At 35.2% G+C, this 19,517-nt stretch overlaps 1 protein-coding gene across 1 annotated transcript in view; it reads right to left on the bottom strand.

Annotated features, from left to right (window-relative positions):
- The window catches only part of AP3B1 (adaptor related protein complex 3 subunit beta 1), a 268,218-nt gene that overhangs the window by 208,129 nt on the left and 40,572 nt on the right, over positions 1–19,517 (bottom strand). The window contains exon 3 of the mRNA XM_059916615.1: positions 11,580–11,654. Coding sequence (XP_059772598.1) covers positions 11,580–11,654 — 75 coding nt within the window. The remainder of the gene's footprint in view (positions 1–11,579; positions 11,655–19,517) is intronic.

Below are 19,517 nucleotides of genomic sequence, written 5' to 3' on the forward strand. Positions count from 1 at the left end.
CTAGCAATGACCAATTGGAAAATGAAATTAAAAAGACAACTCTATTTAAAATAGCATTCAAGAGACTTCCCTAGTGGTCCCAGTGGTTAAGAATATGCCTTCCAATGCAGGGGACGAGGGTTCAATCCCTGGTTGGGGAGCTGGGATTCCACATGCCACAGGGCAACTAAGCCCATGTGCCGCAACTGCTGAGCCTGCGCACCACAACTAGAGAGAAGCCGGCATGCTGCAATGAGGAGCCCTTGCACCGCAACCAAGACCAGACACAGCCAAAAATAAAATAAATAAATAAATATTTTAAAAAACACAGCATTCAAAAACTATTCAAAACTGAACTGATGTGCAAAATGTTCAAAACTTGTCCACCAAAACCTACAAAACATTACAAAGGGAAATTACAGAAGACCATATTCAAGGACTGGAAGACTTATATGGTGGAGGTGGCAATTCCCTCCAATTGATCTACAAACTCACTGTAAACAAAATCAAAGTTAACAGGCTTTTGGAGAAACTGGCATGCTGATTTTAACACTTTTACAGAAAGACAAAGGACCCAGATTAGTCAAAACAAGGCTGAAAACAGAACAAGACTGGAGTGCTTATACTACCTCACTTCAAGACTTAATGTAAGGCTACAAGACAGTGTAGTATAGGCACAAGGATGCACCTATCGATCAATGGAACAAAACAGAGTCCAGAAATATGCTTGCACATACATGGCCAAAATTTTTTCACAAAAGTGGCACAGTAATTCAACTGGGAAAAGATATAGTCTTCTTAATAAATGGTGACAGAATAACTGAATATCTGAGAAAAAAATGAATTGCAAATCTTACCTCATACCACACACAAAATCTAATTTGACCCAAACAGCCAAAACAATCTTGAGAAAGTATAAAGCTGGAGGCATCACGCTCCCTGATTTCAAACTATACTACAAGTCTACAGTCCCCAAAACAGTATGGTACTGGCACAAAAACAGACACCTAAATCAATGGAACACAATAAAGAGCCCAGAAATAAACTCACCATTATATGGTCAATTAATCTATGACAAAGGAGGCAAGAATACACAATGGGGAAAAGACAGCCTCTTCAATAAATGGTGTTCAGAAAATGGACAGTTACAATCAAAAGAATTAAAATGAACTACTTTCTCACACCATACACAAAAATAAACTCACAATGGAGCAAAGGCTTACATTTAAGACCTGAAACCATAAAACTCCTAGAAGAAAACATAAGTACTGCTCTTTGACATGGATCTTAGCAATATTTTTTGGATATGTCTCCTCAGGCAAGGGAAACAGAAGCAAAAATAAACAAATGGGACTACATCAAACTAAAAAGCTTTTGTACAGCAAAGGAAACTATCAACAAAACAAAAAAGCCACCTACTGAATGGGAGAAGATATTTGCAAATGATATAACTGATAAGGGGTTAATATCAAAAATATACAAAGAACTCACAGAACTCAACATCAAAAAAATACAAACAACCCAAATAAAAAATGGTCAGAGGACCTGAATAGACATTTTTCAAAGACCTACAGATGGCCAACAGGCATATGAAAAGATGCTCAACATCACTAATCAGGGACATGCAAATTAAAACCACAATGAGTTATTACCTCACATCTGTCAGAATGGCTATTATCAAAAAGACAGGGACTTCCCTGGTGGCACAGTGGTTAAGAATCTGCCTGCCAACGCAGGGGATATGGGTTCGATCCCTGGTCTGGGGAGATACCACATGCCACGGAGCAACTAAGCCCGTGGGCCACAACTACTGAGCCTGCGCTCTAGAGCCCACGAGCCATAACTACTGAGCCCGTGTGCCTAGAGCCTGTGCTCCGGAACAAGAGAAGCCACTGCAATGAGAAGCGCGTGCACTGCAATGAAGAGTAGCCCCCACTCGCCACAACTAGAGAAAGCCGGTGCCCAGCAACAAAGACCCAACACAACCATAAATAAATAACTAAATAAACAAACAAACTTTAAAAAAAAAAAAGACAGCAAATAACAAGTATTGGTGAGGATGTGGAGAAAAGGGAACCTTCGTGCTCTGTTGGTGGGATTGTAAGTTGGTGCAGCCACAGTGGAAAACAGAATGTAGGTTTCTCAGAAAATTAAAAATAGAACTACCATACAATCCAGCAATCACACTCTTAGGTATACATTCAAAGAAAACAAAAACACTAATTCAAAAAGATATTGATACATGATCCCTATATTCATTGCAACATATTTATAATAGCTAGGATATGGAAGCAACCTAAGTATCCATTGATAGATGAATGAATAAAGAAGATGTGGTGTGTACACACACACACACACACACACACACACACACACACAAGGGAATATTAGCCATAAAAAAGAATGAAATCTTGAGTAGCAATTCTCGTATCAGACAAAATAAGACTTTAAAATAAAGACTATTACACGAGACAACCAAACCATCATTACAACAAATGCTAAAGGAGCTTCCTCAGGCGGGAAACACAAGAAAAGAAAAAGACCTACAAGAACAAACCCAAAACAATTAAGAAAATGGTAACAGGAACATACATATCTATAATTATCTTAAATGTAAATGGATTAAATGCTCCAACCAAAAGACACAGACTAGCTGAATGAATACAAAAACAAAACCCATATATATGCTGTCTACAAGAGACCCACTTCAGACCTAGGGACACATATAGAGTGAAAGTGAGGGGATGGAAAAAGATATTCCATGCAAATGGGAATCAAAAGAAAGCTGGAGTAGCAGTAATCATATCAGACAAGATAGACTTTAAAATAAAGACTATTACAAGAGACAAGGAAGGACACTACATAATGATCAAGGGATCGATCCAAGAAGAAGATACAACAATTGTAAATATCTATGCACCCAACATAGGAGCACCTCAATACATAAGGCAAATACTAACAGCCATAAAAGGGGAAATTGACAGTAACACAATCATAGTAGGGGACTTTAACACCCCACTTTCACCAGTGGGCAGATCATCCAAAATGAAAATAAATAAGGAAACACGAGCTTTAAATGATACATTAAACAGGATGGACTTAATTGATATTTATAGGACATTCCACCCAAAAACAACATTTTTCTCAAGTGCTCATGGAACATTCTCCAGGATAGATCATACCTTGGGTCACAAATCAAGCCTTGGTAAATTTAAGAAGATTGAAATCATATCAAGTATCTTTTCCGACCACAATGCTATGAGACTAGATATCAATTACAGGAAAAGATCTGTAAAAAATACAAACACATGGAGGCTACACAATACACTACTTAATAACCAAGTGATCACTGAAAAAATAAAAAAATACCTAGAAACAAATGACAATGGAGACACGATGACCCAAAACCTATGGGATGCAGCAAAAGCAGTTCTAAGAGGGAAGTTTACAGCAATACAATCCTACCTTTGGAAACAAGAAACATGTCAAATAAACAACCTAACCTTGCACCTAAAGCAATTAGAGAAAGAAGAACAAAAAAACCCCAAAGTTAGCAGAAGGAAAGAAATCATAAAGATCAGATCAGAAATAAGTGAAAAAGAAATGAAGGAAACGATAGCAAAGATCAATAAAACTAAAAGCTGGTTCTTTGAGAAGATAAACAAAATTGATAAACCCTTAGCCAGACTCATCAAGAAAAAAAGGGACAAGACTCAAATCAATAGAATTAGAAATCAAAAAGAAGTAACAACTGACACCGCAGAAATACAAAGGATCATGAGAGATTACTACAAGCAACTCTATGCCAATAAAATGGACAACCTGGAAGAAATGGACAAATTCTTAGAAATGCACAACCTGCCGAGACTGAACCAGGAAGAAATAGAAAATATGAACAGACCAATCACAAGCACTGAAATTGAAACTGTGATTAAAAATCTTCCAACAAACAAAAGCCCAGGACCAGATGGCTTCACAGGTGAATTCTATCAAACATTTAGAGAACAGCTAATACCTATCCTTCTCAAACTCTTCCAAAATATTGCAAAGGGAGGAACACTCCGCAACTCATTCTACGAGGCCACCATCACCCTGATACCAAAACCAGACAAAGATGTCAGAAAGAAAGAAAACTACAGGCCAATATCACTGATGAACATAGATGCAAAAATCCTCAACAAAATACTAGCAAACAGAATCCAACAGCACATTAAAAGGATCATACACCATGATCAAGTGGGGTTTATCCCAGGAATGCAAGGATTCTTCAATATATGCAAATCAATCAACGTGATACACCATATTAACAAACTGAAGGAGAAAAACCATATGATCATCTCAATAGATGCAGAGAAAGCTTTCGACAAAATCCAATACCCATTTATGATAAAAGCCCTGCAGAAAGGAGGCATAGAGGGAACTTTCCTCAACATAATAAAGGCCATATATGACAAACCCACAGCCAACATCGTCCTCAATGGTGAAAAACTGAAACCATTTCCACTAAGATCAGGAACGAGACAAGGTTGCCCACTCTCACCACTATTATTCAACATAGTTTTGGAAGTTTTAGCCACAGCAATCAGAGAAGAAAAAGAAATAAAAGGAATCCAAATCAGAAAAGAAGAAGTAAAGCTGTTACTGTTTGCAGATGACATGATACTTTACATAGAGAATCCTAAAGATGCTACCAGAAAACTACTAGAACTAATCAATGAATTTGGTAAAGTAGCAGGATACAAAATTAATGCACAGAAATCTCTTGCATTCCTATACACTAATGGTGAAAAATCTGAACGTGAAATTAAGAAAACACTCCCATTTACCACTGCAACAAAAAGAATAAAATATCTAGGAATAAACCTACCTAAGGAGACAAAAGACCTGTATGCAGAAAATTATAAGACACTGATGAAAGAAATTAAAGATGATACAAAGAGATGGAGAGATATACCATGTTCTTGGATTGGAAGAATCAACACTGTGAAAATGACTCTACTACCCAAAGCAATCTACAGACTCAATGCAATCCCTATCAAACTACCAATGACATTTTTCACAGAACTAGAACAAAAAATTTCACAATTTGTATGGAAACACAAAAGACCCCGAATAGCCAAAGCAATCTTGAGAACAAAAAATGGAGCTGGAGGAATCAGGCTCCCTGACTTCAGACTATACTACAAAGCTACAGTAATCAAGACAGTATGGTACTGGCACAAAAACAGAAATATAGATCAATGGAACAGGATAGAAATCCCAGAGATAAACCCACATACATATGGTCACCTTATCTTTGATAAAGGAGGCAAGCATATACAGTGGAGAAAAGACAGCCTCTTCAATAAGTGGTGCTGGGAAAATTGGACAGATACATGTAAAAGTATGAAATTAGAACACTCCCTAACACCATACACAAAAATAAACTCAAAATGGATTTAAGACCTAAATGTAAGGCCAGACACTATCAAACTCTTAGAGGAAAACATAGGCAGAACACTCTATGACATACATCACAGCAAGATCCTTTTTGACCCAGCTCCTAGAGAAATGGAAATAAAAACACAAATAAACAAATGGGACCTAATGAAACTTAAAAGCTTTTGCACAGCAAAGGAAACCATAAACAAGATGAAAAGACAACCCTCAGAATGGGAGAAAATATTTGCAAATGAAGCAACTGACAAAGGATTAATCTCCAAAATTTACAAGCAGCTCATACAGCTCAATAACAAAAAAACAAACAACCCAATCCAAAAATGGGCAGAAGACCTAATAGACATTTCTCCAAAGAAGATATACAGGTTGCCAACAAACACATGAAAGGATGCTCAACATCATTAATCATTAGAGAAATGCAAATCAAAACTACAATGAGATATCATCTCACACCGGTCAGAATGGCCATCATCAAAAAATCTAGAAACAATAAATGCTGGAGAAGGTGTGGAGAAAAGGGAACACTCTTGCACTGTTAGTGGGAATGTAAATTGATATAGCCACTATGGAGAACAGTATGGAGGCTCCTTAAAAAACTAAAAATAGAACTACCATATGACCCAGCAATCCCACTATTGGGCATATACCCTGAGAAAACCATAATTCAAAAAGAGTCATGTACCAAAATGTTCATTGCAGCTCTATTTACAATAGCCAGGAAGCAACCTAAGTGTCCATCGTCGGATGAATGGATAAAGAAGATGTGGCACATATATACAATGGAATATTACTCAGCCATAAAAAGAAATGAAATTGAGTTATTTGTAGTGAGGTGGATGGAGTTAGAGTCTGTCATACAGAGTGAAGTAAGTCAGAAAGAGAAAAACAAATACAGTATGCTAACACATATATATGGAATCTAAGGAAAAAAAAAAAAAGGTCATGAAGAACCTAGTGGCAAGACGGGAATAAAGACACAGACCTACTAGAGAATGGACTTGAGGATATGGGGAGGGGGAAGGGTAAGCTGTGACAAAGTGAGAGAGTGGCATGGACATATATACACTACCAAACGTAAAATAGATAGCTAGTGGGAAGCAACCACATAGCACAGGGAGATCAGCTCTGTGCTTTGTGACCACCTAGAGGGGTGGGATAGGGAGGGTGGGAGGGAGGGAGATGCAAGAGGGAAGAGATATGGGAACATATGTTTATGTATAACTGATTCACTTTGTTATAAAGCAGAAACTAACACACCATTGTAATGCAATTATACTCCAATAAAGATGTTAAAAAAAAATTTTTTTTTTAATTAAAAAAAAAAAAAGAATGAAATCTCGACATCTGCAACAGCATGTATGCATCCAGAAGGTATTGTGCTAAGTGAAATAAGTCAGACAAAGAAAGATAAATACCATATGATTTCACTTATATATAAGGAATCTAAATACAAAACAAAAGAACAAACAGAACAGAAAGAGACTCACAGATACAGAGAACAAACTGGTGGTTGCCAGAGGGGAAAGGGGCAGGGGCATGAGTGAAATAGGTGAAGGAGATTAAGAGGTACAAACTTCCAGTTATAAAATAAATAAGTCATGTAATGTACAGCACAGGGAATATAGTCAATAATACTGTAATAACTTTGTATGCCAACAGATGGTAATTAGACTTTATTGTCGAGATCATTTTGTAATGTATAAAAATATCGAATCATGATGCTGTACACCTGAAAATAATTTTATATTGTAAGTGAATTATACTTTAATTTTTTAAAATCTAATTTGAAATGTATTCTGTAGTAAAGAGTTAACACAGTAGGCCAGAGATTGCTATCCTTAGAAAGCCTACTTATAAAGTTGGCCTTGACTATTGTCTGGGAACTTGAACTTCAGAGGTATTGCCACCACTCCCTAACTGATAAGGGTGGTTTACATAAAAACAATATGGTTTATGCTGAACATGTGCTTACTTTCTGAGAATCTGCAATTCTGGAATGTGCTAGGCAGTTAATGGGTACACGAGCAGCCCCCAGTAAAGACTTGGGCACTGAGTCTCTTATGAACCTTCCTAGTAGACAACGCTTCACACGTTTTGTCAGAGGTGATGCTGGAGGAATCGAATGTCACAGGGAAAATCACTGGGAAGGCTTCTTAGAAGCTTGCATCTGGTTTTCTCTGGACTTCACTTCATGCACCTCTTTCAGTACCTAATTTTTGTTGTGCATCTTTCAGTGTAATAAGTCATAGCTATGAATCTGACTATAACCTGAGATCCTGTGGATTAGCCCAAAGAATGAGGGAACCTGTGGGTAGTCTTGGGATTCTCCCCTGACATGGATCATAGAGTAAAATTTAATAGCTAAAATTATTTAAACTTTTAGAACAAACTGGGAGAAATCTTCATAACATTAGGTTAGGCAAAGATTTATCAAGCAGGTCACAAAAAAGCCTCAAGTATAACTAAGAAAACTGATAAAATGTACTTTATCAAATCAAACGTTTATTCTTTGAAAGACATTAAGAAAACAAAAAGGCAAGCTACAGACTAGGAAAAAATAAATAATAGTAAATAACCATCAATCTGACAAAAGGCTTCTATCAGAATAAAGAATTTTTATACTCTAGACAAAAAAATTAAAAATAGGTTAAAGATCTGAACAGATATTTTAGAGTTTTACGACTGATCAAAAAGATCATGAAAAGATGCTCAACACCACCAAATACCAGGAAAATGCAATTAAAGGCACAATGAAACACCATTACACATCCACCAAAATGGCTGAAGTCAAACTCTAACAACATCAAGTGTTGAAAGGGATATGAACTGACTGGAACTCCACACATTGCTGGTGGGAATGCAAAGGGCACAGCCACTTTGGAAAACTACATGGTACTATTTTCTAAAAATTAAACATGTTCTTCCCAGACAAGCAACACATCTAAGCCTAGGTATTTACCCAAGAAAAATTAAAATATATGCCCATAAATAGCGTTTTATTCGATCCAAGTGTATTTCAATTGGTAAATTAAAAAACTGTGCAATATCCATATTATAGCAAAAAAAGGAACAAAACATGAATACATGAAACAGCACAAATGAATCTCAGTAGCCTAAGTAAAAGAAGTCAAACACAACAGCTTCTATACTCTATGATTTGATTTATAAAAAATTCTAGAAACGACAAAACTATACTGACAGAAAGCAGATCAGTAGTTGCATGAAGACACCATACACAAAAATTAACCCCAAACGGATCACAGTCCTAAATATAAAAGCTAAAAATATAAAACTCTTAGAAAAAAAAGACAAGTGTAAATCTTTGTGACCTTGAATTAAGCATCAGTTTCTTAGATATGACATCTAAAGCATAAGCAAAAATATATATATATATCAATAGCTGTCATCAAAATTAAAAACTTCTGTGCTTCATAGGGCATTATCAAGAAAATAAAAAGATAACCCACAAAATAGGAGAAAAATATTTGCAAATCATACATCAGATAAGGGTCTAGTATTCAGAATACATAAAAAACTCTTAAAAATATACAATAAAAAGGCCAACAACCCAATTATAAAATGGGAAAAGGATCTGAATAGATATTTTTCTAAAGAAGATATACAACTGGCCAATAGATTCTCAACAATTTTCTATTAAGGAAATGTAAATCAAAATTTCAATGACATACCACTTCATACCCACTACAGTAGTATACAATCTAAAAGACAGACAATAATTTTTCTTTAAAAAAAGGTAAATAAGTGTTGGTGAGGATGTGGAGAAATCAGAACTCGCATACATTGCTGACGGAAACATAAAATGGTTACAGCTGCTCTGGAAAACAGTTTTGAAGTTCCTCAAAATGTTAAACACAAAGTTATTTCATGACCTAGCAATATCACTCCAAGGTATATATCCAAAAGAAATGAACACATATGTGCACACAAAAACTTGTACAGAATGTTTACAGCAACATTACTGACAAGAGCCAAAAAGTGGAAACAACCCAAATGTCCATCAACTGATGTATAAACAAAATGCAGTATATCCATATAATAGAATATTATTCAGCAAAAAAGGAGCAATAGAGTAATGATACATACTACGACATGGATGAACCTTGAAAACATTATGCTAAGTGAAAGAAGTCAGACACAAAAGCACATACTGTATAACTCAATTTATATGAAATGCCCAGAGTAGGCAAATCCATGGAGACAAAAAGTAGATTAATGGTTGCCTAGGGCCAGGGGGTGTTGTGGAGTAACTGCTAATGTACATAACGTTCCTTGTTGAGGTGATAAAAATGTTGTGGAATTAGATGGTGGTGATGATTGCACAATTCTGTGAATACACTACACATCACTGAATTGTACACTTTAAAAGTGAGAAGTTTATAGCATGTTAATTATGTTTTGATAATCTTTTAAAAAGATGACTGATTCTTTAAAGTAAAAATAATAACCATGTATTTAGGGTGCTTTAGCATATTTAGAAGTAAAATGCATAAAATGGGAACAGACTGGAGGAAGCAAATAGAAATTTACCGATGTAAGAATATATGAAGGGGTATAACTATTTGAAACTAGACTGTGATAACTTAAAAATGTATACATAAATCCTAGTGGTAGACTGTAGTAAGTTAAATATATATATTGTAGCCCCTAGAGCAAGCACCTACTGAATAAACAGAGGTACAGCTTCAAAAGTAATATTAATAATACTAGATTGTAAGTGAAAAACCTTCCCCCCCCCTTTTTTTTTTAAAGGAAGGTGTGTCTGCCTCTTTTAACAAGTTACTTTAATTTTTATACATATATTTATTTATTTATTTATGGTTGTGTTGGATCTTTGTTTCTGTGCGAGGGCTTTCTCTAGTTGTGGGAAGCGGGGGCCACACTTCATCGCGGTGCGCGGGCCTCTCACTGCCGCGGCCTCTCTTGTTGCGGAGCACAGGCTCCAGACGCGCAGGTTCAATAATTGTGGCTCACGGGCCTAGCTGCTCTGTGGCATGTGGGATCTTCCCGGACCAGGGCTCGAACCCGTGTCCCCTGCATTAGCAGGCAGATTCTCAACCACTGCGCCACCAGGGAAGTCCCTTTATCTTTAATTTCTACTACTTATACTCCATTTCCCTCCACCTAAAACATCCTGCCCTGATGTCACCAGGTCCTTGAAAATATTCATCAATGGAGACTGCTGCTTCTCCCAAATTTACCAGACTGAAAAAGAGGAGTAGGCTTATTTCTTGATGCTCACAGCTACTAACATGGGCAAATATGAAACATGTGTGCTGGCATTTTCATTCTCATGCAGATATCACTACTTCCTACCGAGTAAACACACCCTCCTCAAAAACACTCCCAACATACCCCAAGACAATCACTACCCAACATCAGTTGAAGTTGAGACTCATGACCGATGTGGCCATTCAATCTTCATTACAACCTTCTGTTCTTTTGAAATACAAGGCATTTGCTCAGATCAACCTCTAATTCTCTTCATTGAACTTTTCATACTGCTCATCTTTCTCAATGGTTTCTACACTGACTCATATTTTTCTTTTGCACTCTATTAGAAGTCATTAGTCCATTTGACCTAACATTAATTACCTTGGCCTCAAAATTCTGTGAATTCCTCTGTTTCAAATTCCATGTACAAGCCTATACAGGGACCAGTAATTGAAGGCTCCCACTACATCCTGCCTTCTGCTCACCTCCTACTATACTGATGCAAGGTCTATCAGAACTAAGATGCTCCAGGAAGAGCACTAGATTTGGAGTTACAACACCTGGGTTCAATCCCTGCCCTGATACTGCAGGAATTTAGGTCTGTTTCACTGGACATAATGGTATCTTAAAATTAAGTCCCTAGAGCAGAATTTCAACTAAACTGGCTTCTAAGAATCTTCAACAAGTTACCACCCTTCACCCAGGTGAATTAATCTCAATTTTACTTTTCATATTCTCCACCAAAATTCCAAAGCTAAGATTGTCTACTTTGTATTCTATTTCACCTATTTAAGATTATGGACATTGTAATTGTATCGAAAATCTAGTGACACAAGTATCTTATAATATGTTGTGTTTCAAAGTAACTGAAAAGTATATGATTCTTTCACAATAAAAGGAATCATGAAAATTATGAATCAAAACAGTACCTCAATATTTTTACTGGCCACATTCTTCACAACAGCAGGAAACAGTTCAGATGCATTTTTCCCTTTTGCAATCATCTAAAGAATAAAAGTGGAATATTAGGGCTGAAACTTTTTTAAAATTAGTCATTTGAAAACAAAACATAAATTCTACATACATTAAATATTTAGAAGATAAGCTACAGAAACAAATAAGCTACAGAGTTAACAAACAACTCTTTTTGAGTCACCTTATTTATTCCAACTATCTGCAGCAAAGAACAAACAATCTCTTGGGAATCAATATAAATACACATAGACATATTAAGGAAGAAACAGTAATTTAAAGACATAATATTTACAATAGTTTTCTCTGGCTAATGGTGTTGTAAACACTTTTTAAATATTTGTACTCTTCTTTATTTTCCAAGTTCCTATATTAAAGATGTAATGCTTTTGCAATGGGGGTGGGGGTGGAGAATGAATGTTAGTTTAAACAAACTACAATAATTCTTTCTCCTTCGGCTTTCTTTTTATAGATTCCCCTACTTCTCCAACCATTTTTTTCAAAGTTCCCTTCACCAGGTCCTTTTCCTTTCCCCACTAAAGTTCTGTGCACCAACATCTTTTCAGGCTACACTGTTCTACAATCTCTGAAACGCCTGAGATTTCATTCACCCTCAATGTGTTAACTCCTACCTCTACAGGGATCAACTCCCCAAACTCTAGCCCTAACTCTAGGCCCTAGTTCCACTTCTCTAACTGAACATTATTAGATGTCTTTCTCATCCAAAACTTGCTATGTCTAAAACCAAACCTATTTTTCCTGATAAAATGGCATTCGTGCTAGAATTTCCTATTTCCACCAATTTTCCCAGATACCAGAAACCATGGAATTATCTTGGTCTCTCCTCACATCTACACAGTAACCAGGTCCTGTTGTGAATTCTTAGCACACTCACATTAATCCCTTTCTCCTGTTACTATCCTCGTATAGGTCAATATCACCTACAGAGGACTTTTCCGACAATCTCCTCCTCCTGTCCGTAACGTACATCACCGACAGATTAACATGCTCAAACTACCACTTTGCACGTCAGCTCCCCCTCAAAGGTCTCAAAAGCCCTTGACTGCCTAAGAGTCCAAACTATTTCATTTACTATTCAAATGATTTAATTGCATTAACATCCCTTTTAAGCTCATCAACCATTATTGTTCTACACCAATGTTATTATAAAAGTAAACTGATCTACTCACTTCTTGCACATTCTCTGGCTCCTCTATGCTGGTGCTCACATCATGCCCCCAACCCACTTCTTTTTACTTCTCTAAGTTCTAACCTTCTATCTAGAGTATCATCAAATTCTAATCATTCTCCCTTGCTAGAGCCATCTCCTAACACCTAGCCCACTATGGCGTCCAATCCTAATTTCCTCTAGAATTTTTTAATCTACATTTTTCATTTAGAGTTTCCTATGTGTTACCTTTTATTTCTATTTATTTCAGTTTTATGTCTACTTGTATTTCCATTTCCTTCACTCTCACTCCCAGAATATAGCTTTATGTCTTTTAATAGTACGGACTTTGGTAGCCAAAATATAAAGTTTTAACTACAGGATAATTTTTTGGAAAAGGGATCTTGGGACTTCCCTGGCCGTCCAATGGTTAAGACTTCGCCTTCCAATGCAGGGGGTGCAGGTTCAATCCCTGGTCAGGGAGCTAAGATCCCACATGCCTCGGGGCCAAAAAACCAAACATAAAGCAGCAGCAATATTGTAACAAATTCAATAAAGACTTTATAAATGGTCCACATCAAAAACTAAATAAATATATATATAAAGTCTAAAATACCATTTTAAAAAAAGGGGATCTTTATGAATTATACATCATATCTAAGAAACTACCTTAAAAAGGTAGAAGGCATTAGTTTTATAAATTTACAAAAATGTTTTATAAATACTATGTGACATTTTAAACAACAATAATCCCAGTTAACAATATCTCAGAAGACCTTTCTACATGACAGCTTTAGAACACTCTAATACAAACTAGTCTTCTCATTTTCTATTTCTTTACCTGTGAAATTATTTGAGTATTCTGCGAAACCTTCTGAGTATTAAAGAAGGTTCACGAAATAGTGCAACTAAAGTATCTTTATATGACTTTTACAATTTTCTCATCCGTAAAATGAGGAGAGAGGGATTAAATGTTCTCTAGGGCCCCTTCCTTCAGTCATTCAGTAATTACCTAAAGTCAGAGATCCTGTCCTATGATAGCCTACTCCAAGGCTTCCCCAACTTTATTCTACAGAATGCTATTCAAAAAGATGTTAATACACAAGGGAGAAAAAAAAACCTATAGTCAAATCCATTCAACAGATATTTGCCAAGAGGATACTACATGCCAGGGACTATTCTAGGCCTTGGGGATATAACCGTGAACAATATAGTCTTTACCCATCAGAGCTGACCTTTTAATTAGGGTGAGGGACAATAAACAAATATAGTATGTGAGGTGGTAACAAGGGTACTATGGAGAAAGGTAAAGAACTGCAGGAGAAATGGGAAGTGCTAGGGTAGGGGTGGGAGTTGCTCTTTTATGTTTTGGTTAGTGTTTGCACAGCATATATTTTTTAATCCTTATATTTTTAATCTATCTATGCCTTTATATTAAAAGTGGGGTTTTCCTAGAGAACATACAGTTGCATCTTGATATTTTCACCAAATATGACAGTCTCTCTTAGTTGGTGACTTTAGATCACTTACATTTAATATAATTATTGATGTAGTTATATTCAGGTCTACCATTTTATTATCAGTTTTCTGTTTATTCCCTGTGTTTTGTTGTTCTGATTGCTATTACCCTCATTATTTGGAAATTTTTTAGTATTTAATAATTTAACTTTTCTTTTTTATTTTAATTTTTATATTGACTATTTGGCTATATCTTTTTGTATAATTTTTATTGGTTCTTCTTCTAGAGATTATCAGATAATTACATAGATGCACAAACACAGCTGACAGATATATATAGACAGGTAAGTCAAGATATGTCAAACCTTCCACAGTTTACTTAGAGTTAATATTTCACAAGGTCAAATAAAATGTAGAAACCTTTCAACCATATAGGCCCTTTTAATCTAACCTCCCCACTACTCTTTATGTTATAGCCATCATATATATTATATATACATCCATCGAAAACGTCTCAGACAATGGGATACTTAGGAGGATAAAATTAGTCCTTTACGGGTACCACATATTTACCATTTCTATTGGTCTCCCTCAAAATCCATCACATATTTCCCTTCAGCATGGAGAACTTCCATTAGCCTTGTATTAAAGCAGATCGGCTAGAAATACTCTACTATTTTTTTCTGCCTGAGAATGTCTCTATTCATCTTCATTCTTTCACTGGATAGAGAATTCTAGGTTAACTATTATTTTCTTTCAGTACTTAGTCATTCAGTTTATCCTGATTGGGGTTCATTGAGTTTCTTTCATCTATAAATTTAAGTCATTCATCAGTTTGGGAAGTTTTCAGCAATAATGTCTTCAAGTATTTTTTCTGCCCTAAAAAATATATGTTACATGGACATAGATGTTTTGGTATCATCCAACAAGACCTGAGGCTTTGTTCATCTCTTTTCTTTTTAATCTCTATTCTACGAATTGACTAATTTCTCAGTGATCTGTCTTTAACTTTTGACTCTTTCTTCTGTTATACCAATTCTGCTATTGAGTCAACCCAAGATATTTTTATTTCAGATATGATACTAGGACTTCCCTGGCAGCCCATTGGTTAAGACTCCATGCTGCCACTGCAGCGTGGCACAGGCTCGTTCTCTTGTCAGGGAACTAAGATCCCGTATGCCATGTGTTGTGGCCAAAAAAAAAAGATATCCAGATATGACACTATACAAATGACAGAAATTTCAACAAATTTCTAATGATGTGGTTCACTTGATATATTTTGGAAAACAACTATTTACCCGTTAGTTACTATCTGGGGGATAAGTAGATATAGGATATCCCTTTCCCTAGCGTAACTTATCATCCAATCATAAGTGGCCCTAATGTTACTCACTACTGAAGTTTAAAACAAGAAAAATGTCTATTTAAGTCTTTACCCATTTTTAATTGTGCTGTTTTTAGTTATTGGGTTATATGAGTTCTTTATATATTCTGGAGAGTCTGTATCAAATATATGATTAAAAATATTTTCTCCCATTCTGTGGGTTGCCTTCTCACTGGCTGCCAGTGTCATTTGATGCACAAAGTTTTAAATTTTGACATAGTCTAAATTATTTCTTTTGTTGCTCACCTTTTGATGTTATATCCAAGAATCCTTTGACAAATCCAATGTCATGAAGTTTTTACCCTATGTTTTCTTCTATGAGCTTTATGTTTTTAGCTCTTACATTTAGGTCTTTGATTCATTTTTTCACTTATTCTATATATGGTATGAGGTAGGGGTCTAAAAATTCATTCTCTTGCACGTGAGTATCCAGTTTCCAAACACCATTTGGGGAAATTCTACCCCCACTGAATTGTCTTGCACCCTTGTTGAAAATAATTTGGCCATATAAGTGAGGGTTTTCTTTTAAGGCTCTCTATTGTGTGTATATTCTCTCTATAGGTCTGTCTTTATGTTGGTACCACACATTTTGATTACTGTAGCTTTGTAGTAAGTTTTGAATTCAGAAAGTGTAAGACTTCTTTGTTCTTCTTTTTCAAGATTGTTTTGGCCATTCAGAGTCCAGTAAGATTCCATATGAATTTTAAGATAGATTTTTCTATTTTTGCAAAAAACATCCCTGGGATTTTGATGGGAACTGCACTGAATATGTAGATAATTTTGGGAATACTGACATCCTAATAATATTAAGTCTTCCAATCAATGAACATGGGACATCTTTCCATTTATTTGTGTCTTAATTTCTTTCAGCAACATTTTAGCTTTCAAGGTACAAATCTTTTGCTTCCTTGGGTAAGTCTATTCCTAAGTATTTTATTCTTTTTGATGTTACCATAAATGAGATTGTTTTCATAACTTCCTTTTAGGGTTGATGACTGTTACCACATAGGAACACAACTAATTTTTATGCGTTAATTTTGTATCCTGCAACTTTGTTGAATTTGTTCATTAGTTCTAAAAGTTTTTTGTGGACTCTTTAGGGTTTTCTAAATATAAAAGCATGTTGTCTGTGAATGAAGATAATTTTACTTCTCTCCCAATTTGGCTGCCTTTTATTTCTTTTTCTTACCCAACTGCTGTGGCTAAAACTTCCAATACTATGTTGAATAGAAGTGGTGAAAGTGGGTATCCTTGTTTTGTTCCTGAGCTTAGAGGAAAAACTTTCAGTCTTTCACCACTGAGTATGATGTTAGCTGTGAATTTTTCATATTTGGCCTTTAAAATGTTGAGGTAGTTTCCTTTTATTCCTAGTTTGTTGAGTGTTTTATCCTGAAAGGGTGCTGAATTCTGTCAAATGCTTTTTCTGTATCATTAAAATAAACTTGTTTTTTCTCCTTCATTCAGTTAATGTGGTGTATTACAATGATGATTTTCATGTTATTCATGTTATTTTTAAAATACTGAATAATTATCTAGATCTAAAAATTCACATCTAGGGACTTCCCTGGCGATCCAGTGGTTAAGACTCTGTGCTTCCAATGCAGGGGGCGCGGGTTTGATCCCTGGTCAGGGAACTAAGATCCCACATGCCACACGGCATGGCTCCCCCCCAAAAAATTAAGATCTAAAAACATAATTAATGTTAAAAAGCATTAATCTTTTTTTAACTCAGCAAGATGAAGAGGAGAAATTGTACTTACTTTCTCAACAATTTCAACTAGCTTCATTTTTTACAGATATACAGATGGGGAGAAAATTCAGCATTTTTATTTTATAAATAATTACTAGTTAATTTACAAACCAGCAGTTAGTTTTCAGACCCAACTGCAACTCTTAAGAATCAGCCCCCAAGAATAAATAGAGAAATAGAAAATGAACTGACCCTTGACTTCTATCCCAGAAAGTACTCTGAAGCAAAATTGACAGAAAACCCATTAAGGTTCTATAGGCATTACATCACTAGTAAAAATTCAGGCCTGCTAACCAGGAACTGGTCCTGATGTATATTAGCATGGCAGAAAAAACTTGACCCTTTAAACAACTTCCAACCTAAGAACAAAAAAAGATGCCAACATCAGCCACAAGTTGAATCCTTTAAAGTATACACAGAACTGAAGCATTTTTGTTGAAGGGAGAAAGAGAACAAGGGATCGGCAATCAGTCTGGAAAGATTTAGCCCAAAATGTTTATTATAATCATTAACTCAAGACAGTAAGAATTATGCATGTTTTTATTTTCTTCTTCTTATATGGACTTTCTCAAAATTTTTCTACAACAATAATATACCATTTGAATTTGGCTTAATTGTTTTTTTACAAATATTAAACAAAAATATCTCGAACTTTGAAATTACCTTTAATTTTCTTAGGGTCAATAATATCCAACCAAATACCATGTAACATATATGGCTATGAAATACTATAGATCAATAACTCTAATTAGTAATTTTAAGAATCTTATCTATCAAAGAAAGGTTCAGATTTGCTCATTATCCCAAAACTACAAAGACAAGCAAACTAATCTGAGAAAGACCTTTAATATCCAACACTTACTAAAAGAAAATACATCAAAGATTTCAATACACCAAAATATTCCATTCTTTCAAGGACTCTGAATAATCAACTCATCAGTATTTTAGCTAAAAAATGTATTACAAGTTCACTATATGAAGCAATACATTTTAAATTCTTAGTTCACATTTCATCAAGCCAAGATAAAATACAAACATGTGCTTTAAATATTAGACACATATTTTTCAGAAATATCAAGAAAAATAACATATGTATGTTTCAACTAGAGTCCTGCTGTGTAATAAGTGACCACAAGATTTTGAAGTAGGTAGCTTTTCTTCCCTAAGCATGCTTTGGCATACATGAGACTTTATTCAACACATGAACCATTGGAAACATTTCCCCATGATTCTAAATAAGCCTCAGATATTACCAAAGAAAGATAATAAAATGAACTGAAACTATCACTATGGTTTCTCTCTAGTAGATATTGCTGACAAGATGCTCTGTTGACTCGTAGGACTACCAACTATGAAAGATAGCCAGATGTGCACTGCCAGCATTTTGATATATATTAGAAAGTAATGTGGTAAAACAAATACATAACACTTAAAATTTTGGCAGATTAAAATTTAGAAATGTATGAAGGTTTTTAACTATGAAGCTAAGGTCTTAAAACTACTCTGTAATCATGAGGTGATAAAACCCCATATTCAGGGCTCATGAAACCTAAATTATGCAGAGAAATGTAAATATTGACAATTACATTTAAAAAATCCAAGAAATTTTGAAGCCAATATAATATTCTGCTAATTGACCTCTAGCAAACTACTTCCACCCAACAGATGTTTTGAAATGATGCATACATGGGCATACATGAACATAACATTTTAAAAATAATTTTTAAAGCTCCCACATAGAAATATGGTGCTAACTAGAAGTCAAACTAAAAACTGGACAGAAGTAAAGGTGAACAAATGATTGTTATAATATTTCACTGGAAAAAATTTCAAGAAAAATAACTATTAGTTATTTCATAAAAGAAGAAATTAGCAAACAATAACTGCTAGTTTAAAAGTGAAATACAGGGGAGGATGTATCTTACATAACCGTTGTGCTATGGGTTTGATTTTCCATTTTCTTCTCCAAAAGTTAAGTTAGAAAAGATCTGTGATGATGAACAGTTTCTCCTGAAAGAAAACTAGGTGACTGAATTTTGGAAGTACATCTTGGATCAGACCAACCATGCTCTTACTGAATTTTTAAGTTGCTGTTAGTTTGATATTAAAGCAAAATTAAAAGATGTCTTAGTTTT

The sequence above is a fragment of the Balaenoptera ricei genome, chromosome 3 (assembly GCF_028023285.1).
Source record: "Balaenoptera ricei isolate mBalRic1 chromosome 3, mBalRic1.hap2, whole genome shotgun sequence".
NCBI classification, from domain to species: Eukaryota; Metazoa; Chordata; class Mammalia; order Artiodactyla; family Balaenopteridae; genus Balaenoptera; species Balaenoptera ricei.